Source organism: Elgaria multicarinata, chromosome 8, assembly GCF_023053635.1.
Source record: "Elgaria multicarinata webbii isolate HBS135686 ecotype San Diego chromosome 8, rElgMul1.1.pri, whole genome shotgun sequence".
In the NCBI taxonomy this organism is placed as follows: domain Eukaryota; kingdom Metazoa; phylum Chordata; class Lepidosauria; order Squamata; family Anguidae; genus Elgaria; species Elgaria multicarinata.
In genome coordinates, this window is record NC_086178.1 from 105,695,245 (window position 1) to 105,719,082 (window position 23,838).

Genomic DNA, 23,838 nt, shown 5'->3' on the forward strand with positions numbered 1-23,838 from the left:
CTTTCTGCCTCTCCATTTCAGTACCTCTAGGAGTAAAATCGCCATATGATATGGGCCCAAATGTCAGTTTTTGCTTCTTTTTCAAATATCAAGGCAAGAAGTTCAAATTAAGAGCCGGGCCATTTTTTTGCTTGGCTTGATGAGAGCTTTTGCTATAACTACATCCCTACAGCCCAGCGGCTCCACTCCTGAGATACCAAGCGCAACCAGGTTCTGCCCCTTGTTTTTTACGAAGTGTCAAGTGGACTCCATGAAGTTTACCTGCCTATCTATCAGGCACATGATGATATGCTCCAAGGCTCCTTCTCTTAAATTCATGATCTGGATTCAGCAGACCTGGCATTCCATCCATCAGAAACAACAGTTCTTTTTTGAAATGCTAGCTCCTCCCTCTCTTAGAATCATAGAATAGCAGAGTTGGAAGGGGCCTACAAGGCCATCGAGTCCAACCCCCTGCTCAATGCAGGACTCCACCCTAAAGCATCCCTGACAGACGGTTGTCCAGCTGCCTCTTGAAGGCTTCTAGTGTGGGAGAGCCCACAACCTCCCTAGGTAACTGATTCCATTGTCGTAATGCTCTAACAGTCAGGAAGTTTTTCCTGATGTCCAGCTGGAATCTGGCCTCCTTTAACTTGAGCCCATTATTCTGTGTCCTGCACTCTGGGAGGATCGAGAAGAGATCCTGGCCCTCCTCTGTGTGACAACCTTTTAAGTATTTGAAGAGTGCTATCATGTCTCCTCTCAATCTTCTCTTCTCCAGGCTAAACATGCCCAGTTCTTTCGGTCTCTCTTCATAGGGCTTTGTTTCCAGACCCTTGAACTTCCTGGTTGCCCTCCTCTGAACATGCTCCAGCTTGTCTGCGTCCTTCTTGAATTGTGGAGCCCAGAACTGGACGCAATACACTCTAGATGAGGCCTAACCAGGGCCGAATAGAGAGGAACCAGTACCTCACGTGATTTGAAAGCTATACTTCTATTAATCCAGCCCAAAATAGCATTTGCCTTTCTTGCAGCCATATCGCACTATGTTGATGCAATCTTGACAATTGCATCAACATAAAGCAGCTATTGTGCTGTTGTATGTTGGCATCATATTTGGGGTCATGTAGACCCCAATACTTTGGATGTGTTTTGTTTTTTGCCTTCACTCATTGGAGTCCAACTAACCTCAATTTCCTTCAGTGCAATCCTGAAATAAAACTACACGCCCACAGGGGCAGGTGGATGAAATAACCCAGAATAATTGGCCCCTTTATAGTAGTAAGAAAATAAATGGGAGAAAAACTCCCAGGGTGATGGGTTTAAATTTGGAGGAAGACGATGCTATCACTGATGAAAATACTTCTTATGATTTCCCATCCCTCCTTTTCTCCAAATGGGTCTTGCAGGTTTATTTAGCTAAACCTGAGACCCCTTTGAGCAGCCAGTGTAAAGAATGTGTTGATAGTAATCTGCCTTTCACAGCTGTTGCCATCCCACCAGAGCTGAAGGGAGGTGTATAAGAATGAAAACAGATATGAGGCCCAAAATAAGGTCAAACTTACAAACAGTGTAACCAGCCAGACTCCTATCAAAGCTAGTACACATTTATGTGCAAAATATTTCTCTCCTAGAAAAAATGGAATATCCTTCTACACAGCCAATCTGCTCTTTTGCTCAGCAATACATTTCCCAGTTAAGATTATGTTTGCCTTAACTGCCTAAAGAATGTACTCTTTCTACCCATTACCAAGGGAATGGTATCGCAAACTTCACTAATGCCAATGGGAATTACATGCACAAACCTGATCCGTACCAGACTCAGACTGTGAGGTAGCAGCTTATATGGACAGATCACGCCTTTGCCATTACAGTTGCGATTTTTCTTCTCACTTGTACACTCTGGCATTTACTCTGCATTGCAGCTAAAGATAAGACTGTTCCTACATTGATCAAAGTGGGTATGATCAATGCATGGGGTGGGGCAGTGGGATTACCCCTGGACCCATCTTGCTTTTATGTGCTGAATGCCACATGTAACTGATGCACTGTATAACATGAGATTAACAGATCTCACATTATGGGGCTATATACATTGGGATCTCCATCCATACATTTCAATTAGATGTTACATCCAACCCATGCAGAGAAGGGGAACCTAGGGGTGGGGTGAGTGTGCCCAAGACTAGGGCAGGTGGGCAGCCATGATTTTACTGCACCTTGGTGTGTTCATAGAATCATATAATAGCAGAGTTGGAAGGGGCCTACAAGGCCATTGAGTCCAACCCCCTGCTCAATGCAGGAATCCACCCTAAAGCATCCCTGACATGGTTGTCCAGCTGCCTCTTGAATGCCTCTAGTGTGGGAGAGCCCACAACCTCCCTAGGTAACTGATTCCATTGTCGTACTGCTCTAACAGTCAGGAAGTTTTTCCTGATGTCCAGCTGGAATCTGGTTTCCTTTAACTTGAGCCTGTTATTTTATTTATTTATTTATTTAATACATTTTTATACCGCCCAATAGCTGAAGCTCTCTGGGCGGTTCACAAAAATTAAAACCATGATAAAACAACCAACAGGTTAAAAGCACAAATACAAAATACAGTATAAATTCCGTGTCCTGCACTCTGGGAGGATCGAGAAGAGATCCTGGCCCTCCTCTGTGGGACAACCTTTTAAGTATTTGAAGAGTGCTATCATGTCTCCCCTCAATCTTCTCTTCTCCAGGCTAAACATGCCCAGTTCTTTCAGCCTCTCTTCATAGGGCTTTGTTTCCAGACCCCTGATCATCCTGGGCCCTCCTCTGAACACGCTCCAGCTTGTCTGCATCCTTCTTGAATTGTGGAGCCCAGAACTGGACACAATACTCTAGATGAGGCTTAACCAGGGCCGAATAGAGAGGAACCAGTACCTCACATGATTTGGAAGCTATACTTCTATTAATGCAGCCCAAAATAGCATTGGCCTTTCTTGCAGCCGTATCGAACTGTTGGCTCATATTCAGCTTGCGATCTACAACAATCCCAAGATCCTTCTCGTTTGTAGTATTGCTGAGCCAAGTATCCCCCATCTTGTAACTGTGCATCTGGTTTCTATTTCCTAAATGTAGAACTTGGCATTGGTTGTTGGTTATATCCAGTTTGCTGGATGTTTTCATAGGGTTGCAGTATAACTGCAATCAAGTGAATGGTTTGAGTACGTCCAAAATTACTTGGATAATCAGAAGTAAGGTAAACTCAAGCGCTACAGAGCTAGAACAAATCATTCTCATTAGCACTTACAGCCTGCCATCAATAACAGCTTATATGGCACTTTTGGAAATGGAAATCTTTTCTCTTCACAGTCAGCGTGAAATACGTAACCGTTACTCCCATTGCTCAGCTGAAGAACTGAGGCACTTGCCCAAGACCATCTGATGCCTCATTGGGTCAGCCAGAATCTTGATATACGTTTCCTATGTCAGGCTCCCAACACTTGACAACTGCTAGATACTGGCATAACCATTGTGAGTTCATCATTTGGTATGTAACAAACCACAGATAACACACACTCTGTATGTAGGTTGTACATGCAGCCAGATATGGAAATGAGCCTGAGGTTAGTGCACCCTTCTGCACTGCCCATAGTCTCAATAGTATGAACTGGGTGTACACATAGGGTTCCCCCAACATGGTTCATCTAACCCTTTTTATGTAGACAAATCCATTGAGTGGGATCCATTCATTTCACATTCAGGATTTTGTAGCAGAGGAGAGCACATGTCTCACCACCTTTGTGTCCTATGCAGTGTGTGTGTGTGTGCGTGTGTGTGTGTGTGAACTGGCCCCACAATATCCTCGGCTCTTACCCTATTGTGGTAAAAGAATTGTGGTTTCTTTGAAAATAAAATGCAACTCTTCAGTGACTCACTTGGGCCACAGCTAGACCTAAGGTTTATCCTGGGATCATCCAGGGTTCACCCCTGCCTGAGCACTGAATCCCCTGTGTGTCACCTAGATGAACAGGTTTGACCCCTGGATGATCCAGGGATAAACCTTAGGTCTAGCTATGGCCTAGGCTGCGTGTGTATGGTTATATGCAAGAGCCTTAATTGAGAGGCGATCTGCATGAGAAGAAACTGCAGGATGAAAATGAGATGAGTCAAGCAGTGAAAACGGACACAGAACACAGCCATAAATCACATTCGGATGCCAGCCAAACTCTTCCATCTCCCTGCAGCTCTGCCTCACCGGAGTTTCTGGGTGTGTAGCAAGAAGCTGTCCAACCACTCCTCTCCATTTTCACCCCACCTCCCAAGCAGGCCTTCTTGCACAAGCTATTGGCTATATTGCGACACACCTCTTTGGTTCATTATTATCTCAAACAGTGTTGTTTTTGCCATTTATATGTGGTTCAGAGGGAGACAAAGGCTGAAAAGACAAGAAGAAGAAGAAAAAGACTGTAGAGTGGGTGGATTTATTTAGTTAGTCGATAACAGCAAACTTGCAAAGAAACCTGTACTGGCAACTTTTTATGACCCTAGCAGAGTGTTCATTTGTTACAGCAAATATGCAAAGGGAAGGATGCTAATGCTGTGAATAGCATTAGAACATCCACAGCCTGTCGGGCAAACAGTATTGACGTCGTGCGAGTGGAAACCAAACACTTGTGCAACACTGATAGCTCTAGCAGCTGCACACAGTTGGATCCTTCCCAATGCAAGCGCCTACTCATGCAGATAGATCTGTGGTGCTTGTTCTGTGGTGCTCCCTATTTTGATCCGGAATATTGGGCACCTCTCTTCCTTCCCAGCCTAAATAACAAGTAGGGCCCGCAAATCATTATGGTCTGAAAAGGGGTGGCCAGAAAGGGATGGGAGAAGGATCCCACTACCAATGTGTCAAAGCCCTGTATACATTCCAAGGTGGCAGAGCAATAGATGTCCCTTGTTCCACCACGTCTTTTGGAAGAGATGGGTGCTGTAGTAGAGGAAACAAATGCTCTCCACAATTTGTTCAGAAGTGGAGGTTGGACACGTCTGCTCCTCCTCTGATTTCCACCCCCAAGAAAGCAACAACAGGGTCAGGACTGGATTTAGGAGAAATGGTCCAGCAGGATCCAGTTTTTCCTCCAAGCTCAACTCAAGAGTATCCCCAAGTGATCACTTTAGGGGGAGCTGTCAGCTGGATCCCCCACTTTTTTGACCCCCCAGTTGAAACAGATGAGTTTCACAGATGCAGTACAGATTTGGAAATAAGCACCCGGGGCATTTTAAAACAACAGCAGGAGGGTTAAAAGATTATGGCAACCAGCTTGATTGATAACTGGCAAATAGAGGGAGAAAACGTGGAGGCAGTGACAGACTTTGTATTTCTGGGCGCAAAGATTACTGCAGACGCTGACTGCAGCCAGGGAGTCAGAAGATGTTTACTTCTTGGGAGGAGAGCAATGACAAATCTTGATAAAATAGTTAAGAGCAGAGACACCACACTGACAACAAAGGTGCGCATAGTTAAAGCAATGGTATTCCCCGTAGTAACCTATGGCTGCGAGAGCTGGACCATAAGGAAAGCTGAGCAAAGGAAGATAGATGCTTTTGAACTGTGGTGTTGGAGGAAAATTCTGAGAGTGCCTTGGGGGGGGGGGGAATCTACACTACTGCTTTGAAGCGCTTTAGAACAGTTTTGACAACTGTTGGGGCCCAGGACACACTGCATATACAGTTTTCAAAACGTTTTCAAAGTGCTTTAAAGCGCTTTAAAAGCAATAGTGTAGATCCCCCCTCGGACTGCAAGAAGATCAAACCAGTCCATACTCCAGGAAATAAAGCCAGACTGCTCACTTGAGGGAATGGTATTAAAGGCAAAACTGAAGTACTTTGGCCACATAATGAGAAGACAGGATACCATGGAGAAGAGGCTGATGCTAGGCAAAGTGGAAGGCAAAAGGAAGAGGAGCCGACCAAGGGCAAGATGGATGGATGATATTCTGGAGGTGACAGACTTGACCTTGGGGGAGCTGGGGGTGGCAACGGCCGACAGAAAGCTCTGGCGTGGGCTGGTCCATGAAGTCACGAAGAGTCGGAAACGACTGAACGAATAAACAACAACATATCACTTTTAAATTCTTTAGAAAACATATTGTCTGTCTCCAGCCAGGTACATCAGCAAAGTGTCACAAACGGAGGTTTGACACCATCATGAATGTTGATGTGTCACAAACGGGGGCTGACATCGTCAAGAATGTCCAGGATTGGTGTGCTAGTACAGCAAATGGGTATTTCTCCTGCTCTATCTTCTCTTTGTCTTTCCTGTTTACATAGGGTCTATATCGTAACCCAGGGATATAGTGGTAAATCTGAAGTGCAGGTGCTCATCATGACAGTCTCCCCCAAGGAGAGACCAAAAGTGCAGGCAGCTCTGTTGATCCATATCAACAAACCGTTACAACGGGGATAGCTCACAATTACACCCCACCCCACTGTGAGGATTGCTACTACATTCAGAGGTAGCAGGGAAGCCTGAAGGGGGGTGGCAGATGACGTCACCATCCCTGCTAATCAAACCATCCCGGTGCTTCACCCCTGCGAGTCCTGGTTCCACAACACCACTGTTGCTACATCTTGTAGGCATTGCCCTTGGAGTTGTCCTGCTGCTGTGTTTTTCAGCTCACATTCAGAACACAACAGTGCAAAGTACTGACATTATGTAATCGGTTCAAAGTCTCCTTGTCCTGGGTTTTAGGAAATACTTGATTTGGCTTTATTGGACTTGCTGGGAAGACTATAGAGGAAATTCTAACCCACTCGTCATAAAATAAAATAGGATATCTTATTATGAAATGCAAATGTTCAATGATAAACAATTAAGAATTTGAAAATGTGCATAAGTAAAAAGTAAAAAGTAGTCATTATATTAAAGGAAAGATATGGGGTCACAAACAGGTTTGCAATGAATTCTGGATAATAGGCATAAAAAATAATGGTCAAGTTCTCACAATTCATTGTTCTAGACATGCTTCCAGGTTGGAAATGGGTACTCAGCAGGTGGATGGTTCTGCTGTATCTCTACTCTGGGAGTGATTTAATGATCGCCCCTCCTGCCTGTTACACGAGGATTGGAAGGAGGCAACAACAGTGAATTGTACATAAATTCAGTGGAGAAGGTAATTTACAAGAATAATATAAAAGAAAAGAAAATACAATTGGGTACAATAAAAGTACTATAAACAGGAATTATAACCAAAGCGGCAGCATCACTGAAAACATTATCGTCACATCTTTGGGCTCATCTACACCAAGCAGGATATAACGCTATGGAAGTGTTATGAAAGCAGTATATGGCATGTGTCAATGGGCCCCAAAGGTTGTCAGTGCACTTCAATACCGCTATAAAGCAGTAATGTGGCTCCTGCCTTTTATATACCGCTTCCATACTGCAATATCCTGCTTGGTGTAGATGAGCCCAGAGTTGGATCCAGACGTACTTGTGGTGGTAGTGAATTCTGTTAGTTAGTTAGTTAGTTATACATTGTTTCTGTCTTTAAACTAGTGCCAATCACTTTTGTTGGCTGACACTGAGTTCCAGAGCAGGGCAGAGGAACCTGTGCCCCTCCAGATGTTGTTGGACTACAACTCCCATCATCCATGACCACTGGACATGCTGGCTAGGGATGATGAGAATTTCTGGAGGGTCACAGGTTCTCCACTCCTTTTAGTTTTGTGTGTGTGTGTGTGTAAATTAGGGGTGTGCTCCGCTCCGTTACGGATCCCTGAATCCGAAGTGGAGTGGGCCAATACGGACCTCCTAAGCCTGGTTCCAGAGAGGATCGGGTGAGGTCCGGATTGACCTGAACCGGTTCGGGCCTGATCTAGAAGGTCCGGATCGGGATCCAAAACGGTTTGGGGAGGGCGTGCACAACCCTAGTGCAAATCCTCCCTCCTCAGCATCCATACCTTTCTATGAAGCACCCTTCTCCCCTTAGTATTTTTCCTTACAGTAATATGCCCTAAACTATTTCACCTTTCACTGTAAGGACAATGTTCCATTCCACTGATCCATTTAGAGAAGGATACAAACATAAATTTTTAAAAAACACGAACCCTGTCCCTCCTCCCCACCCCCGTGCCAAGAAATAAATGCAATCCAAATACTTTGATATGACATTCCTATCTGTCTTTGCATTTTATATCACTTTTTAAAAAGTGCAAAAGGCAGCCACTGGTGGTGGGGAGGGGCTGACTACTGTTATTAGGATTCTAGCAGGTGGGGAAGGGGAGCGTGAACCATTCTCACCTGCTGCAGTCCAAATGAAAATTGTGCCTCAGAAGCTGCTGTTTGCTTTGGGAGGACACATATCCAGTTAACAGTAGCTCTCATTGATTTCAACAGAACTGAAATGTATAGTTTCTCAGTATACTTATCTTTTAGTATAGATAGGATGACCCTATGAAAAGGAGGACAGGGCTCCTGTATCTTTAACAGTTGCATAGAAAAGGGAAGTTCAGCAGGTGTCATTTGTATATATGGAGAACCTGGTGAAATTCCTTCTTCATCACCACAGTTAAAGCTGCAGGAGCTATACTAGAGTGACCAGATTTAAAAGAGGGCAGGGCACCTGCTGCTTTAACTGTGGTGATGAAGAGGGAATTTCACCAGGTTCTCCATATATACAAATGACGCCTGAAGAAATTCCCTTTTCTATGCAACTGTTAAAGATACAGGAGTCCTGTCCTCTTTTTCATATGGTCACCCTAGTATAGATTATAGTTTCTCAGTTCTCTGAAAAGGCCCAGCCTACGTTATTATGAAACCTTAATTAAGGGCACAGTTCCATACAAGTTTAGACAAAAGCAAGTCCTATAACCTGCAGCATTCCCCAGCCAGCCATGTTGTAGAACTATGCCATCCTATATCCACTTACTGGGGAGTAAGGCCTATTTAATGCATTGGAACTTACTTCTGAGTAGACATTTATAGGATTGCACTGTAAGTGTTTAAAAACTTTTGAATGGTGCTAGCTGCAAAAGTGCTGAATACATCGTTGGAAACACACAACCGAGAGTCATTCAAGAGGCAGCTGGACAAGCATCTGTCAGGGATGCTTTAGGGTGGATTCCTGCATTGAGCAGGGGGTTGGACTCGATGGCCTTGTAGGCCCCTTCCAACTCTGCTATTCTATGATTCTATGATATGATTCTATGAGTGTGCTTAGTTTTTCTGAAGAATGCCCAGGACTAAGCTTATTATTATTACAGAATATCTACTGCCTTTTCTTAGATGAGAGTGATGGAAAAACAGTCCCAATGCTCCAGCTTTATTCTATTTCATAAATATTTAACAAACCGAAGAGTCAATCAGGGTGAGAAGCCTAATTAAACATTTTGTTAGGAGCTCATGATTTCAGCAACAAACAAAGGTCTCTGAGATGAGCAGGCCAACGGATGCCAGTTACACATGGACGGTTTTATTATTGTACCTGATAGGAAGTTTCTCAGAATTTGTTCTCCATAGGCAAATTTCACAGAGTGTACAGGATTAACAGTCCAGTCGTCAGTCCTGGGGGAGGATGGGGAGGGGTATGTGTTGTTGTCTTGTTCTAGAATGATCCATACTCCAGTCCAGTTGACACATGCAAGCACATCCCGAAATTGCCATACACTTGAGCATGCAAATTCTTTGAACTGAAATGCCCTGCAGGGTGCAGCTGCAGTATCCCTGAGAGGACATCAACTTCTGCTTAAAGATCTCCAGAGAAGGAGAACCCATCACCTGAATCATAGAATAGCAGAGTTGGAAGGGGCCTACAAGGCCATCGAGTCCAACCCCCTGCTCAATGCAGGAATCCACCCTAAAGCATCCCTGACAGATGGTTGTCCAACTGCCTCTTGAAGGCCTCTAGTGTGGGAGAGCCCACAACCTCACCAGGCAACTGATTCCATTGTCGTACTGCTCTAACAGTCAGGAAGTTTTTCCTGATGTCCAGCTGGAATCTGGCTTCCTTTAACTTCAGCCTGTTATTCCGTGTCCTACAATCTGGGAAGATCGAGAAGAGATCCTGGCCCTCCTCTGTGTGACAACCTTTTAAGTATTTGAAGAGTGCTATCATGTCTCCCCTCAATCTTCTCTTCTCCAGGCTAAACATGCCCAGTTCTTTCAATCTCTCTTCACAGGGCTTTGTTTCCAGACCCCTGATCATCCTGGTTGCCCTCCTCTGAACACGCTCCAGCTTGTCTGCGTCCTTCTTGAATTGTGGAGCCCAGAACTGAACGCAATACTCTAGATGAGGCTTAACCAGGGCTGAATAGAGAGGAACCAGTACCTCACATGATTTGGAAGCTATACTTCTATTAACGCAGCCCAAAATAGCATTTGCTTTTCTTGCAGCCATTTCGCACTGTTGGCTCATATGAAGATCTGGTCTGTGATGTCATATCCATGATGACCCATTCACACATAGGAATCATCATGTGATGTTCCAATCACCGTGTGACAAACACGTGTGAATCAGCCCTGGAGTTAACAGGTCAAGTATCTGCAGCTACATCGCTCCTGTTTCTGCTGAACACAGGCTACACATTAGGAGACTGGCGTAAATCTGGATGCTCCAGAGTGAAGCACTGGAGGGTCTTTGCTTTGAATGACCCTGGGCACATCCCCATATCCCTAGGACCACCACATTTTATGGTGGCTTCATGGTGAGATTGGAGGGTTACGATGAATGCCTATCAGAAACCTCAACTACATATGGAAGGGGCAAGATTGGACTTTATACTGTTAGTTTTACCCTACCGTGTGCCTGTTTACCCTACCCTGTGCCTGTTTGCATTTTCTTCCCCTCCTTATTGTTTTACCATGATTTAATTAGAATGTAAGCCTAAGCGGCAGGGTCTTGCTATTTACTGTTTTACTGTTTTACTCTGTACAGCACCATGTACATTGATGGTGCTATATAAATAAATAAATAAATAAATAAATAATAATAATAATAATAATAAGGTTGTAGCCTTCCTTGTTCTCATTGGGTTTCCAATGGGAAAGCTGAAGTACATAGCTCAAATCAATAGAATGTGAATGTGACTAATACGGGTAACATTCTATGCATGTTTAGACAGAAAAAGAAGTCATATACCTCCCAGCTTTCCCCAGCGAGGCTGGCTTGGGAATGCTGGGAGTTGTGTGATTGCCCACCCCGACCCTGTCCAAACATGTATAGGACTGCTCCCTTAATGAGTTATATGCAGGGCTGCATTTGAAAAGTGTCTGGAAATTGCCGCTGGTGCAGGATGCGGTGGCCAGGTCATTAACTGGGGCTGACCATCACAAACATATTAAGCCGGAGTTAAAAACACTTTACTAGCTGCCCTAAATTGCCTGAGGTTGAGGTATTGAATGGATTGCCTTCTCTCATACAAACTTGCCCATTAAGAACATAAGAAGTGCCCTGATGCTGGATCAGACCAAGGGTCCGTCTAGTCCAGCACTCTGTTCAGTGGCCAACCAGCCATCGGCCAAGGTGAACAAGCAGGACATGGTGCAACAGCACCCTCCTGCCCATGTTCCCCAGCAACTGGTGCACACAGGCTTACTGCCTCGAATACTGGAGATAGCACACAACGTTTTTTACAGTAAGACACATTTCCTCGCTGTTCAAGTCGAAATCGCAACAGAGGTTTTCAGCATCATACCGATCCCAGAAGAAGACGAGTTTAGTCATCAATTTATCCTCCTTCGTACTATCGGATGAACATATTCGAATTCTAAATAAAGGTCACCTGGGCCAGATCTACACCAAACAGGATATAGCACTATGAAAGCAATATGAAAGTGGTATATAAGAAGCAGGAGCCACAACAAGCAGGATATAGCACAACAACAACAACAACAACAACAACAACAACAATAATAATAATAATAATATGTATTTGTTACCAGCCTCTCCCTCTGGATCGAGGCAGGGTACAACACAAATACAAACACCATAAAATACATATAACTAATTAAAAAATTTAAAATGAATACATTATTAAAAGCAGCACATTATTAAAAAGGCATCTTAAAATTCAACTGGGTAGGCCTGCCAGAAGAGATCGGTCTTCATAGCTTTCTTAAATTCTGGAAGACTGTTAAGTTGACGAATCTCTCCCGGCAAGCCATTCCACAAACTGGGAGCGGCAGAAGAAAAGGTCCTCTGGGTAATAGTTGTCAGCCTTGTTTTTGTTGGCTGGAGTAAATTCTTCCCAGAGGACCTGAGTGTGCGGGGCGGATTGTACGGGAGAAGGTGATTCCACAGGTAGCCTGGACCCAAACCAAGTAGGGTTTTAAAGGTGATAACCAACACTTTATAATTTGCCTGGAAACTAATTGGCAGCCAGTGAAGAGATTTTAAAACTGCTGTAATGTGGTCACCCCTAGGTGTACCAGTGACCAACCTGGTTGCCATATTTTGAACTAGTTGAAGTTTCCGGACTAGGCACAAAGACAGCCCTATGTAGAGCGCATTGCAGAAGTCGAGCCTCGAAGTTACCAGCTCGTGCACTACCGTCTTTAGGTCTCCTGACTCTATGAAAGTGGTAGGAAAGCGATATATGGTATGCATCATGGGCCCCAACAGTTGTCAGTGCACTTTCATACTGCTTTCATAGTGTTATATCCTGCTTGGTGTACATCTGGCCCTGGTCACAGCCTTCCACACTATGGGGAGATATCCTGAATTTCAATTTCTATTATAGTAATTATTTCTAAATTTGTCCCAATACATATATATATTAGCATATGCACATTTTATGCTAATCTACATCCTATTTTGTTCCCTTTCTGGGTGATTCATAAGTCACTACTCTAGTAGTTGGCCTTGGCCTTATGGACTCTGATCAGTAAAATCTGAGGCAGGTTAATCATGATTGTGGATTTGTAAAGATATTGCTGTGGAAAACCCAAGTTTTCACCCCCATTACCAGCAGTGCTCTGTTTTTATGTGTTTGGCCCGAATTGAGGGGCTGGATAGGCTTTATATGGCTCTCAGGATCCACGTATGGAGTGTATAAAGAAATGTGTGCATATAACTCTTGATGTTAAGGTATGACAGTTGACAGTTGGAGAGAGAGTCTGCGGTAGTCCAAGAGGGAGAAGGGTCTGCTGGTTGGTGTGAGATACTAGGAGAAAGCTGAGGAGAAAGTGATAAGTTGAATAGTAAGCTATTTTTTCTCTGTGGGGCAACCATAGAAGAAGGTGGGCGGGAGGGCAATTTTGACAGTTTACGAGCAAGTGGGCGAGCAGTTTCAGTGGTGTGGCAGGAGGCTTCAGCAGCTGCAGGGGATCCAGCAGCAGCAGCAGCACCACACCGAAGGCCCATTGGACTCTGGCACCACTCCTGCATGAGGGAGGTATCAGTTGTCTTTGGGGAACCACAAACCTTGTAGAAGTAGAAACAATAGGGAAAAAACTTGGGATGGGACCCCAAAACAGCACAATAAGAACCAAGGCTGCTCAGTGGTCACAGAAAACAGAGAGGAATGGAATGGGGTATCCCGGAAAAGAGTTTATATGGATGGCTCCCTGAACAAGGACACTTCACAGTGCAACAATTTATTGCAGGTCACACTTGTTTATATATATACATGCCATATTTGGCTATAAATATAAATCAGGCAGCCAAAAACATAAGGAGCTTAAACAAAGGGAACTAAAAGGAACCAGGGAACACCGATCAATCCTCCAATTTTTCAAAAACAAGGAAGGAATGGGGGCAGCAGGGGGATTTTACAAGTTTGTACTGGGCCCAGAGAAATGATGCTTGAGCACTTCCTGTTTTGCAGCCTTACATCTCCAAATGCCAGTCTGTCCACCCCCATCTAAAGTGGGTCAAGGTGCAATTTAAGGCATCAGTTGTGAGGGCTCTTATCCCTGCAGTCCCTCTGTCTGGGTGCTTTTCTCACAGATGGGCTCCATCCCCCAAAGTGAGCCCAGCTGGAAGAAGGGACCATGGGGGAGGCCTCAGCACCCCTGCTCACAGATCCTTTTTGTCTTTACATTGTACCTTGCCCAGTGCTTCAGATGCAGTTGGAGCAAATACACAGTTGAAACGGCAAGCCTGCTGCCATCACATATAGTTTGGGCTTTAGGCTGCAGGCATGGGGGGCAATGAATAAATCAAGGCGTCATTATGCCTAGTCTACTGCCCTCACTAAGCCTCTGAGCCAGCTGGAATCTAGTTATTCAGCTGCTATTTTGAAAATGGACATCCCACATACCTGCTTCCCTCGGATTATCCCCATAGCGCTAAGCTTTCGCCATTGTTGTTGTTGTTTTTGCTAACGGGCGACAGTGATCCTTTGCAAACCAGGAAGTGAGTTTAAGGGGGGGGGATGCAAAAAATCATAAAAAATCAATGGATGACCCAATTCAATTCAAATTTGGTATGCTTAAAGCTCTCCCTAATATCTATTACTGTGCCAATTTTGGTGTATTTATTTTTAAAGCTTACACAGATGTAAGCATTTCTTTAAAATCCTGCTCCTGTGCCCCAGCGGCACCTTGGAAGATGCACTCAACAAGTAGGGGCTAAATAGGGTGAATCTTTTGGCTTTATTGCACAATAAAGGCAGGATGCATGAGAGTACTTCACAATCAAATCAGATTATAAGGTGGAAAACTTCTGACTCCTTTGCATGCAGTTCGTAGTGATTGCACAGTATAACCCTGGTGTGATGAAGCGAAACAAGTGGGGCCAACAACAAAGTATTGCAGTGTGGAGTGCTCCTGTTAAGACTGCTAGCCAACTATGCCTTTTTCCAGTATATTCCATTCCGTTCTTTTCCCCAACTCCAATTTTCCATTCCCCCCAGCAGTTAGCATCCCATGCCCACTGAGCATAAAGCTGTTTTTGTGTCCCCTCCACTCCCCCACACTAAAGATGTTTTTGGTAATTCGTCAAACCTTGGGCTTTCCCCAAACCTGGTGACCCCTATGTGTAGAATGTGCCAATTGGGATGCATAAGGATCCACATCTGGAGAATGATTTTGCTATTAGTATACGTTCAATAATTCAATAATAATTCAATAATTCAATAAATAAAAAACAACACACAATTGGAATATTATTATTATTTTAAAAAATATAACTATCTTTGACACCATTTTCCATCTGTCTTCAAGTGATAACAGGCCTCCTCCAATTGCTCAACTTTTGGGTCCTTTTAGGGCAAAATCCTATTCATGTTTAAATTGGGGGGGGGAGTCCTACAACTCCCAGCATTCCCCAGTTGAGGAATGCTGGGAGGTGTATGATTCCCCCCCCCCCCGGTCTCCACATGCATAGGATTGTACCCGTAATTAAGTTTCAGTCCACTTCGCAATATCTTTTAATACGGTATAAACGGTATATAAATTGTTTTTGCATGCTGGGAGTTATAGACCTCTTTTTTCCTATCTAAACATGTGAAGGGTTGCACCCTTAGGCTTGCAATCCTGTACCCACTTCCTCAGGAGTAAGCCCCCATGTAATGCAACGGGGCTTACTTCTGAGTAGAACACATCCAGGACTGCAGTGCGCCTCTGATCTCTTGATCTTAACAATGGTAGCGGGAGGGAGAATATATGCCCCGTAAGGCATATATGCACCTTTTATCAGCCTAGGCTGATATACCAACTGCACCCTTACCTGGACAGAGATAGCCTAGCTACAGTTATCCATGCTCTCATAACCTCTCGTTTGGATTACTGCAATGCGTTATACATGGGGCTGCCTTTGAAAATGGTCCGGAAGCTTCAGCTGGTACAAAACAGGGCAGCATGTTTATTAACAGGGACTGGCCAACGAGACCACATCACGCCAGTCCTTTTCCAGCTTCATTGGCTGCCAGTCCAGGTCCAGGCCCGATTCAAAGTGCTGGTATTAACATTTAAAGCCCTAAACGGCTTGGGGTCAGGCTATCTGAAGGAACACCTCCTCCCGTATGTACCTGCCTGGACCCTAAGGTCATCCTCAGGGGTGCTTCTCCGTGAGCCCCTGCCAAAGGAAGTGAGGCAGGTGGCTACCAGGAGGAGGGCCTTCTCTGCTGTGGCACCCGGGCTGTGGAATGAGCTCCCTAAGGAGGTTCGCTTGGCACCTGTATTATATGCTTTTAGACGCCAGGTGAAGACCTTTTTGTTCTCCTAGCCTATAAATAAATTTTAACTTGGTGTTTTAAATTTGTAATTTTGCATTGCTGCTGTATTTATCTGGTTGAGCTTTTATATTGTATTTTATATTATAGCTTGATACTATTGTTTTATACTTTGAATGGTTGTAATTTTTGTGAACCGCCCAGAGAGCTCCGGCTATTGGGCGGGATAGAAATGAAATAAATAAATAAATAAATAAATAAATAAAATAAATAAGGAGAAGATCGTGGAGACTGGAGAGAGAGAGAGAGAGAGAGAGAGAGAGAGAGAGAGAGAGAGCGAGAGACCAGGCATGCAAAGTTACATAACTCTTGGCACGCACAGCCTCTCTGGAAATGGCATGAGCTCCGAAGCATCCATCGAACAAACGCAACTCCCCGGCCATTCCCCGGCTGTGTTACGCGCAGTGGCAATTGGGGGAGCGGGCTGCTCCCTGCCCTTTTTGGCCAAGCGAAGAGGGCGGAAGGCGCGAGCAGGCAGCTGCGCCGTTCGCGAGCTCCTGGCCTCAGCAGGGACTTGCTCGGGGGCCTCTGGCGGGGAGGTTCTGGGATCAGCGAAAGCTCCCATCCACCCCCCGACACCGAGATTCTTTGCTCCCTCCCCCTTCCCCCTCCCTGTGAGGAAATGGGCTCTTCCAGCGGCCTCACATGATTCTCCAGGCACTTTCGCTTTTCCCATAGCGCTCTATAGCGAGAGAGAGAGAGCTATATGCAGGCAGCTGGAAGACTGACAGCTCCAGCCCAAGCAGCCCGCCGCCGGCGCAGGCACCGCGCGCGCACCCACAGACCTACGTTGACGTCGAGAGGTGTAACCCGAAGCCGCGCTTTAAACACCCCCGCACAGCCCGGGCTCAGCCTTTCGGGGCTTAAAAGAGGACGGTCGCCCACGCCAGGCTGCTGGAACCGCGCGGTTCCCGAGAGACAGGCGAACCCGCCCCGCCGCCGTCATCCTCCTCCTCATCCCGACGCTTCCCCGGCCATGAATGGGACGCTGGAGAGCCTGCACGACCACACGCTGAACGAGGAGGAAGGGGCGTTCATGTTTACTTCGGAGTCCGTGGGAGAAGGGCACCCAGGTAAGGAGGGGGGCAAGCGCCGTCCCGGAGGGGTTGTAGGGAGATCGCAGACCGGAGAGGGCGAGGCAGCCAAGCCGCGGGGGAGAGTCGGGATTGCTCGCTCTTCCCTCCGTCCCCACCGCTCGTTTAATCCGAATCAGCCCCTCTCCATTGCCACCCTCCAAATCCATGCCCACCTGCTAGGTTTATGACCCACCACCGGCCCCAAGCCCATATTTTCGTGTGTGTGTGTGTTTTGCATGCTTCTTTCAAACCCGTTCAGGAATATCCCGTGCCTTCGATAGCTCCAGATTTGCTCTTGACATCAGCCCCAATGTTACACACGTCGACTAGAAAGCAACACCTAGAATTTAATAGGCCTTACTCCCAGGTACATGGCTATAAGATTGCAGTTTAAGGCCGCAGCTAGATCTAAGGTTTATCCCAGGATTGTCCTGGGGTCAAACCTGTTCATCTAAGTGCCACACAGGGCATCCCGCGCTCAGGCAGGGACGAACCCAGGACAATCCTGGGATAAACCTAAGGTCTAGCCTAAGTCTCCTCTTGAGGTCAACGGGATTTCAAAAGTGCTGGATCTATTGTAGTGAGACTCCCAGAAAACAAGAGATTATTTGGCTTTCCCTCTTTTTAAAGAACCTGGTTAAAGTGGTGTATTTTCTCAGACTCATCCCCATTGGTGTGAGTATAGCATGCATGTGCTTTGTTGGCCAAAGTGCATCATCAGCCAATGTGCTTCAGTTTCCTGCCGAAAACTTCTGTGTCACCAAAATGAATAAATAAATCTTCTGTTCCTGCACCGTCAGAACTTGGCTTGTCAGTCCCTTTAGTAGCTTTAGGTGGGGACTGCACGGATCTCATCTTGAAACGCACACCCTCTTCGCCTTATGGAATTCTCCCACATGCCTACTGTATCATTAAACTGTAAATCATTGCCATAGCAGCTGTTCAGGATAGTAGTACAGGCTACTCCGAACTGCCTCTCCTTTCCAATACAACTTTTATTTTTTTGAGGGGAGGGAGAGACCAAGGGGATGGTTGTTCGTATCATTTCCCTAATCATTGAAAAAGTAAAGCAAATTGTTATTTTTTAAAAAACACACACACACCGAAATGCCACCATGGAATTGCTTAAGCAAGCAGCGGGCAATTATCTGCCAAATTCCGTGTGCTGACGTTGCAGCTCAAGTTCATTTTATCTGGTAAGTATGAGAACACAAGCTACACGCTTACAGCCAATGCAAATAGACAAATGTTCCTTTGGACAAGGCCAGGGAGGTATTGGAGCTATTTAATCTATTCCGATGTGTATTTGGCATTGTAAGGCATGCAGCGTGATTCAGGTCTTTCCTTTTGATTACATAACAGTAAGCAGAAATTTAAGCACATACATGCACACACATACCCATACACACAAAACCCAGACAGTCTGGCTTAGGGTGCAGTGGTCCCTGGGAGGGCATCCTAGGCCCATAGGATTTGGTGAAGAGGGAGGTCTACCCACAGATGCATCCTTCCAGCTGCTGTGGAAAAGCCTACAGTTGTTGCTTTTGGCTGGCAGTGCTCTCTTGGTAGAGAGGGCAAAAAAGGAGTGTTTTGGGGGCAGAGTTTGGGATTGGCAGGATCTCAAACCCTCCAATTTCCCAGATACCCCCCTGTAATGGGGGGGGATGTCCCCAGCTTTTGAGCTGGCTTTGTTTGTTTTCCTCCCATTGTACTCCCTGTTACTCTCTGCCTACATGGACCTGGCAGTAGGATTGGTTACTGGAAAGTAAGACAACATTCAATTGTACAGGAGAGTTGACTGCAACGTTTGGAGGTGTTTCAAAAGTTGCTCCTCCTCGCCAGTGCATTAACGGAAGATTCTGTGCTGCCTCTTCACTTAATGTAAAACAATCTTTGGTGACTGCAGAAGAGCTATGCTACTCTACAACATAGAAGAGCTTTTTGTCCAGTTAATAGGGGCTGAAGTAATGACACTAAGGCAGAACATAGAATCATAGAATAGTAGAGTTGGAAGGGTCCTGTAAGGCCATCCAGTCCAACCCCCTGCTCACTGCAGGAATCCGCTTTAAAGCATACCTGACAGATGGTTGTCCAGCTGCCTCTTGAAGGCCTCTAGTGTAGGACAGCCCACAACCTCCCTAGGTAACTGGTTCCATTGTCGTATTGCTCTAAGGCTAAGGTGCTTTCATCCATTTTTTTTGACTTTGATGCCAACATGCTGACTAGTCCTGTTTCTTACCTGATTCTTATAGATTCTTAGAATTACATTTGAGTCTTTAAACATCTAAGGATTTGACAGCAACCTAATAAGATCAGTTAAAATGACTCCCTCTACTTTTTCTTTCGTCTCTGCTTCTATTTCCTAAATTTATTGGCGACTTAGACCTCTTTCTCTTATCAGTATCTGTGATGTGAGATCTGAAATGGCTCAATCACACATACAAGTGATTAATGGTTGATTGATTTTCCTAAACCACTTTTCAGGACATAAGCCCTCACGCTGTACAATGTTCAAATAAAATGTAATAATGTATACAAAACTCAATCATTAAAAATATGTAAGCCTCTTAAAATGCACAGTCCAAATCAATCGTAGGGACAGCAATTAATAAAATGCAGATTGGAAAAAAGTTTTCAATTAAAATAAAACTAATAATGATGGAGCTACCAAATTTCTAGGGGGAGTGAATCATGGGCCAGAATGTATGGACCAGCCTTGATTCTTCTAGTGGAAATGCACAAATCAGTTTTTCCTTCATCTCCATTAAGGTCTCTTATCTGTCTTAAAATCCAAATATTTCCATAAGACCCAGTTCCCAAAAGGTCCCTTAATTTACCAAAGTCTCCTCTCATTATGGGCAACTCAGCTCTTGGGTTCCTTCCCTTTCTCATGGCAGATAGATTCATGGCCCTCAACACAGTGAACTGGTCGCATGCTGTCAGCTGCAGGGTCAGCTCAAGATATTCTGCTGCCTGACATGTGGCAATGCTAGAATACGGTCTGTGAGCATCTTCAGATGAGCATTTTATCACACGGTCGTGACTGGCCACTCATGGATCTTTGTGGGTCATTTTGATGGTGTTGTGATCCTCCTGTGCGCCTCTCGCTTCTTCTGTTGTTTTTTACGCTACAAAATATGACATGGAAAGTCTGTTGCTTCTTGGCTATGACAATAATTGGTGTGGTTTCCTGCTGTGTGCAGGAGAAGCTGCACTACAAAAATGCCCACGTGGTGGCTACTTGCTTCCTCTTTCTTCCCAGTGTGAAGGAAGAGGAAGCCACTTGTCCCTATTGTGGGACAGAAGCAGGAGGCAAAGCAACGGTAAGGGAATGCAATCCCTCCCTCCCCATCTGAAAATGCTGTGTCTGTCTGGTTTGGATCCAGATTTATTCATGCTTTGAGTAGACATACTGCAAACAATGGGACTCAAGTTAGTTATGACTAACTTGAGTCCCATTGATTTCAGATAAGGCTTTTACTGTGCAATCAGTCTTCCTCATTCACAACCTTTTATGAGGGCATCCAGACATCATCTTCAATGTGTAGCCTACCTGTGCTTTCCCACCACTTCCTTTTTCATACCAGAAAACAACCCTGTTAAGGAACAAAAGACATAATAGCTGCATGGTGCCATCAGACTTGGAGCTCTCCATGTGGAAGCACCCTTGCTAATATCTAGATCCATCCCATGGAAGTTGGTGTAAGTCCCTGGTTAGCATCTAGTCTTACAGGAGGGCAACTCTGAGTTGAGGTTGATGGATCCCAAACCCGGTTGCTAGCAAAACCTGTTACCACAGACATACTATCTATCACACACCCCTCTTGCACCTTGTACTCCTGGGGTTGGGTGTGGCAGGGTTTAGTCCTGGGGCCTCCAGTTGCCAATTCCTAGTGTGTGAATAAATTAGAGGAGTGCAAAAGCTACAATATTCTCCTTGAGGAGGTATCCTCAAGAGTGTGTATGTGTTCTAAGTGACAATAGAGGTGATGGAGAGCAACCAGGTGGATGATGCAAACCAAGGGCAGCCACCCCACTGGATAGTCCAGTTTCTCCCGGGTAAGGGTGAAATTCTAGTTCATGTTATCTTAACATCAGACTAAAGGCCACTTCATACAGAAGTAAATAGTAATGCTTTTCTTGGGCAATTCCACTTCAGGTGATGGAGTTGTATGCTTGAAAACTAGCACGGTTAGGGAGATCTACTCAGTGTACATTGAAATGAAGTGAATGTGATTCTGCCCCCCTTTATACGCAGGATTTTGTTTGATTGTCTGTTTCTAATAGGGAAACACTTGCACATGTTTACATGATTACCCACCTCCTGTAGCCTAAAATACTACAACCTGGGAAAAACTTTACCTCTTGATTCTGCTGAATGTCTATATCTACACCACCCCATTGCGCGATTGGCCCAGAAGAAAGTTCATTGAAGTGAAGACATACCTTTGGTGGGATGGGAATACATTCGAGTCCTCATTGCTGTCAAAGAGCAACATTACAGTGAAAAAAATACTGAGATCAGATACAGATTGAGGGGAGACATCATAGCCCTCTTCAAATACTTGAAAGGTTGTCACAGAGAGGAAGGCCAGGATCTCTTCTCGATTCTCCCAGAGCGCAGGACACGGAATAATGGCCTCAAGTTACAGGAAGCCAGATTCCGGCTGGACATCAGGAAAAACTTCCTGACTGTTAGAGCAGCATGACAATGGAACCAATTACCTAGGGAGGTGGTGGGCTTTCCCACTCTAGAGGCATTCAAGAGGCAGCTGGACAACCATCTGTCAGGTATGCTTTAAGATAGATTCCTGCAATGAGCAGGGGGTTGGACCCGGCCTTATAGGCCCCTTCCAACTCTACTATTCTATGATTCAGTAGGATAGAGACTATGGTCCAGCATTGAGTGAACCACACCCAAGGCTACAATGAAGGCTGACCCAAGACATTTTGCTTCCTGAGACAATGGAGAAGATGGTGCCTCCTTCCATTCCATGTACAAAAGCCACCCAGGCGGGCAGATGGATCTTAGGCCATAGCTAGACCTAAGGTTTATCCCTGGATCATCCAGGGGTCAAACCTGTTCATCTAGGTGACACACAGGGGATCCAGTGCTCAGGCAGGGGCGAACCCTGGATGATCCCAGGATAAACCTTAGGTCTATATGTGGCCTTACTTCAACTCTGTACATTGATGGTGCTATATAAATAAATAATAATAATAATAATCCTTTGCTGCACCTGAGGTCAGCAGGTTAGCTGTGAGGGCACAGGGGGACCGTGTATTCTGTCTACTCCCCACACCTTAGCATCTGCTCCCTGAGGCAGCTATGTTGCTCTATCTCATGGACAGGCAACTTCCGGGACAGATTCCCACCCAGAACCAACTAGGAGACACACCTCTCCCCACTTCTGAATGTGCCATCAAAATGCTGCAGCAAAAAAGGTGGATTTTCCTTTAAAATGAGGACAAACTGGCCCTTTTTTGTTGTCACGCTAGTGTACTGCCAAATTTCCTGCACTGCCAGATTTTGCTGCCATGCTACTGCATTGCCGAATTTAGGCAGCTAACTGCTATTTTCATGAAAACAATGTCAAATTGCTGTTTCTTGTTGTTGTGCCACCGAATTGCGGTGGCAAACTTGGCTCTGGTGGGGTGTGTGCAAAAAGACCTGTGTGCAAAAAGGCCTGTGTGCATGTGTGTGGGTGCATGCAGCTCATGGGCTGCATGTTACCCACACCTGCTCTACCTAATGGTAGGGCCAGCCTCGGTTGCCGTTCTAATTAGACTTACCTGAAAGTATGTCCCATTGAACCCATTAGGACTGACTTTTGAGTAGACATGCATAGCATTGCACTGTAAGTCCTCCTGATTAAATACTTGCTAAATAGTGCCTTTTTGCGTGGTTTTGTAAAAGTCAAGTGTGTTTTACCCCACACTTGGAACCATGGTACAAATTTCAGTATACAAAATTTCTAGAACCGAGAGATTATCTAGGGTGTTCTCTCTATTTTGGCTGTGTTCTCCGTTTTTGCAACGGGTTTCGAAGAAGTGCAAGGTCAGCTGTCAAAAGTTCTTTTTGTAATAGCCCATCACACGCATGTGTCCAAGTCACATAATGTCAGGGGAAAGCACACAGTGAATTTGGGCAAACATGACAGCTAGGACAAAATGACTATTCAGCCTCATTCTGCTTTATTTTGGCAATATCAAGTTGGGGCGTTTTTAAAAGTTAGATCCTGGAACAATTTCAATTTCAACACCACCTCTGCCATCGAAGTTTCACTTCCTTTCAAATTTCGTCAGAAATGTCAATAGTTCTCCATTTCGTCGTAGAAAACAAAACCATGATTTCAGAAATTCCAGGAGGTAGCTGTCGTGGGCTGTAGCTGCTCAAGTGTCCCCAAGGAAAGTTCCTGGGCCAATCCACAAAGCTTTATTGCAACAATTAACACTTCTGTAACACAAACTAGGCACTTTTATGGGAAAATCCCTCCTAGGCAACGCTATGCAACTAAGCAAAACAATTGACCATTCAAAGGAAAGAAAAGGCTTTTCAAATGTCCCAAGCTTCAAGGTGGTGGAGGAGGCGTGGACACCTTCTCACGCAACCTCTCCGACTGTCTCTTTGGTGCTAATC

The 23,838-nt window shown here is 45.1% G+C and overlaps 1 protein-coding gene across 1 annotated transcript in view; it reads left to right on the plus strand.

The window, feature by feature from the left end:
- Positions 1-16,939: 16,939 nt before the first annotated feature.
- Positions 16,940-23,838, plus strand: part of MAT1A (methionine adenosyltransferase 1A) — a 31,744-nt gene continuing 24,845 nt past the window's right edge. Inside the window, exon 1 of the mRNA XM_063133146.1 lies at positions 16,940-17,195. Within this exon, the coding sequence (XP_062989216.1) occupies positions 17,099-17,195 (97 nt within the window). The 5' untranslated portion in view covers positions 16,940-17,098. The remainder of the gene's footprint in view (positions 17,196-23,838) is intronic.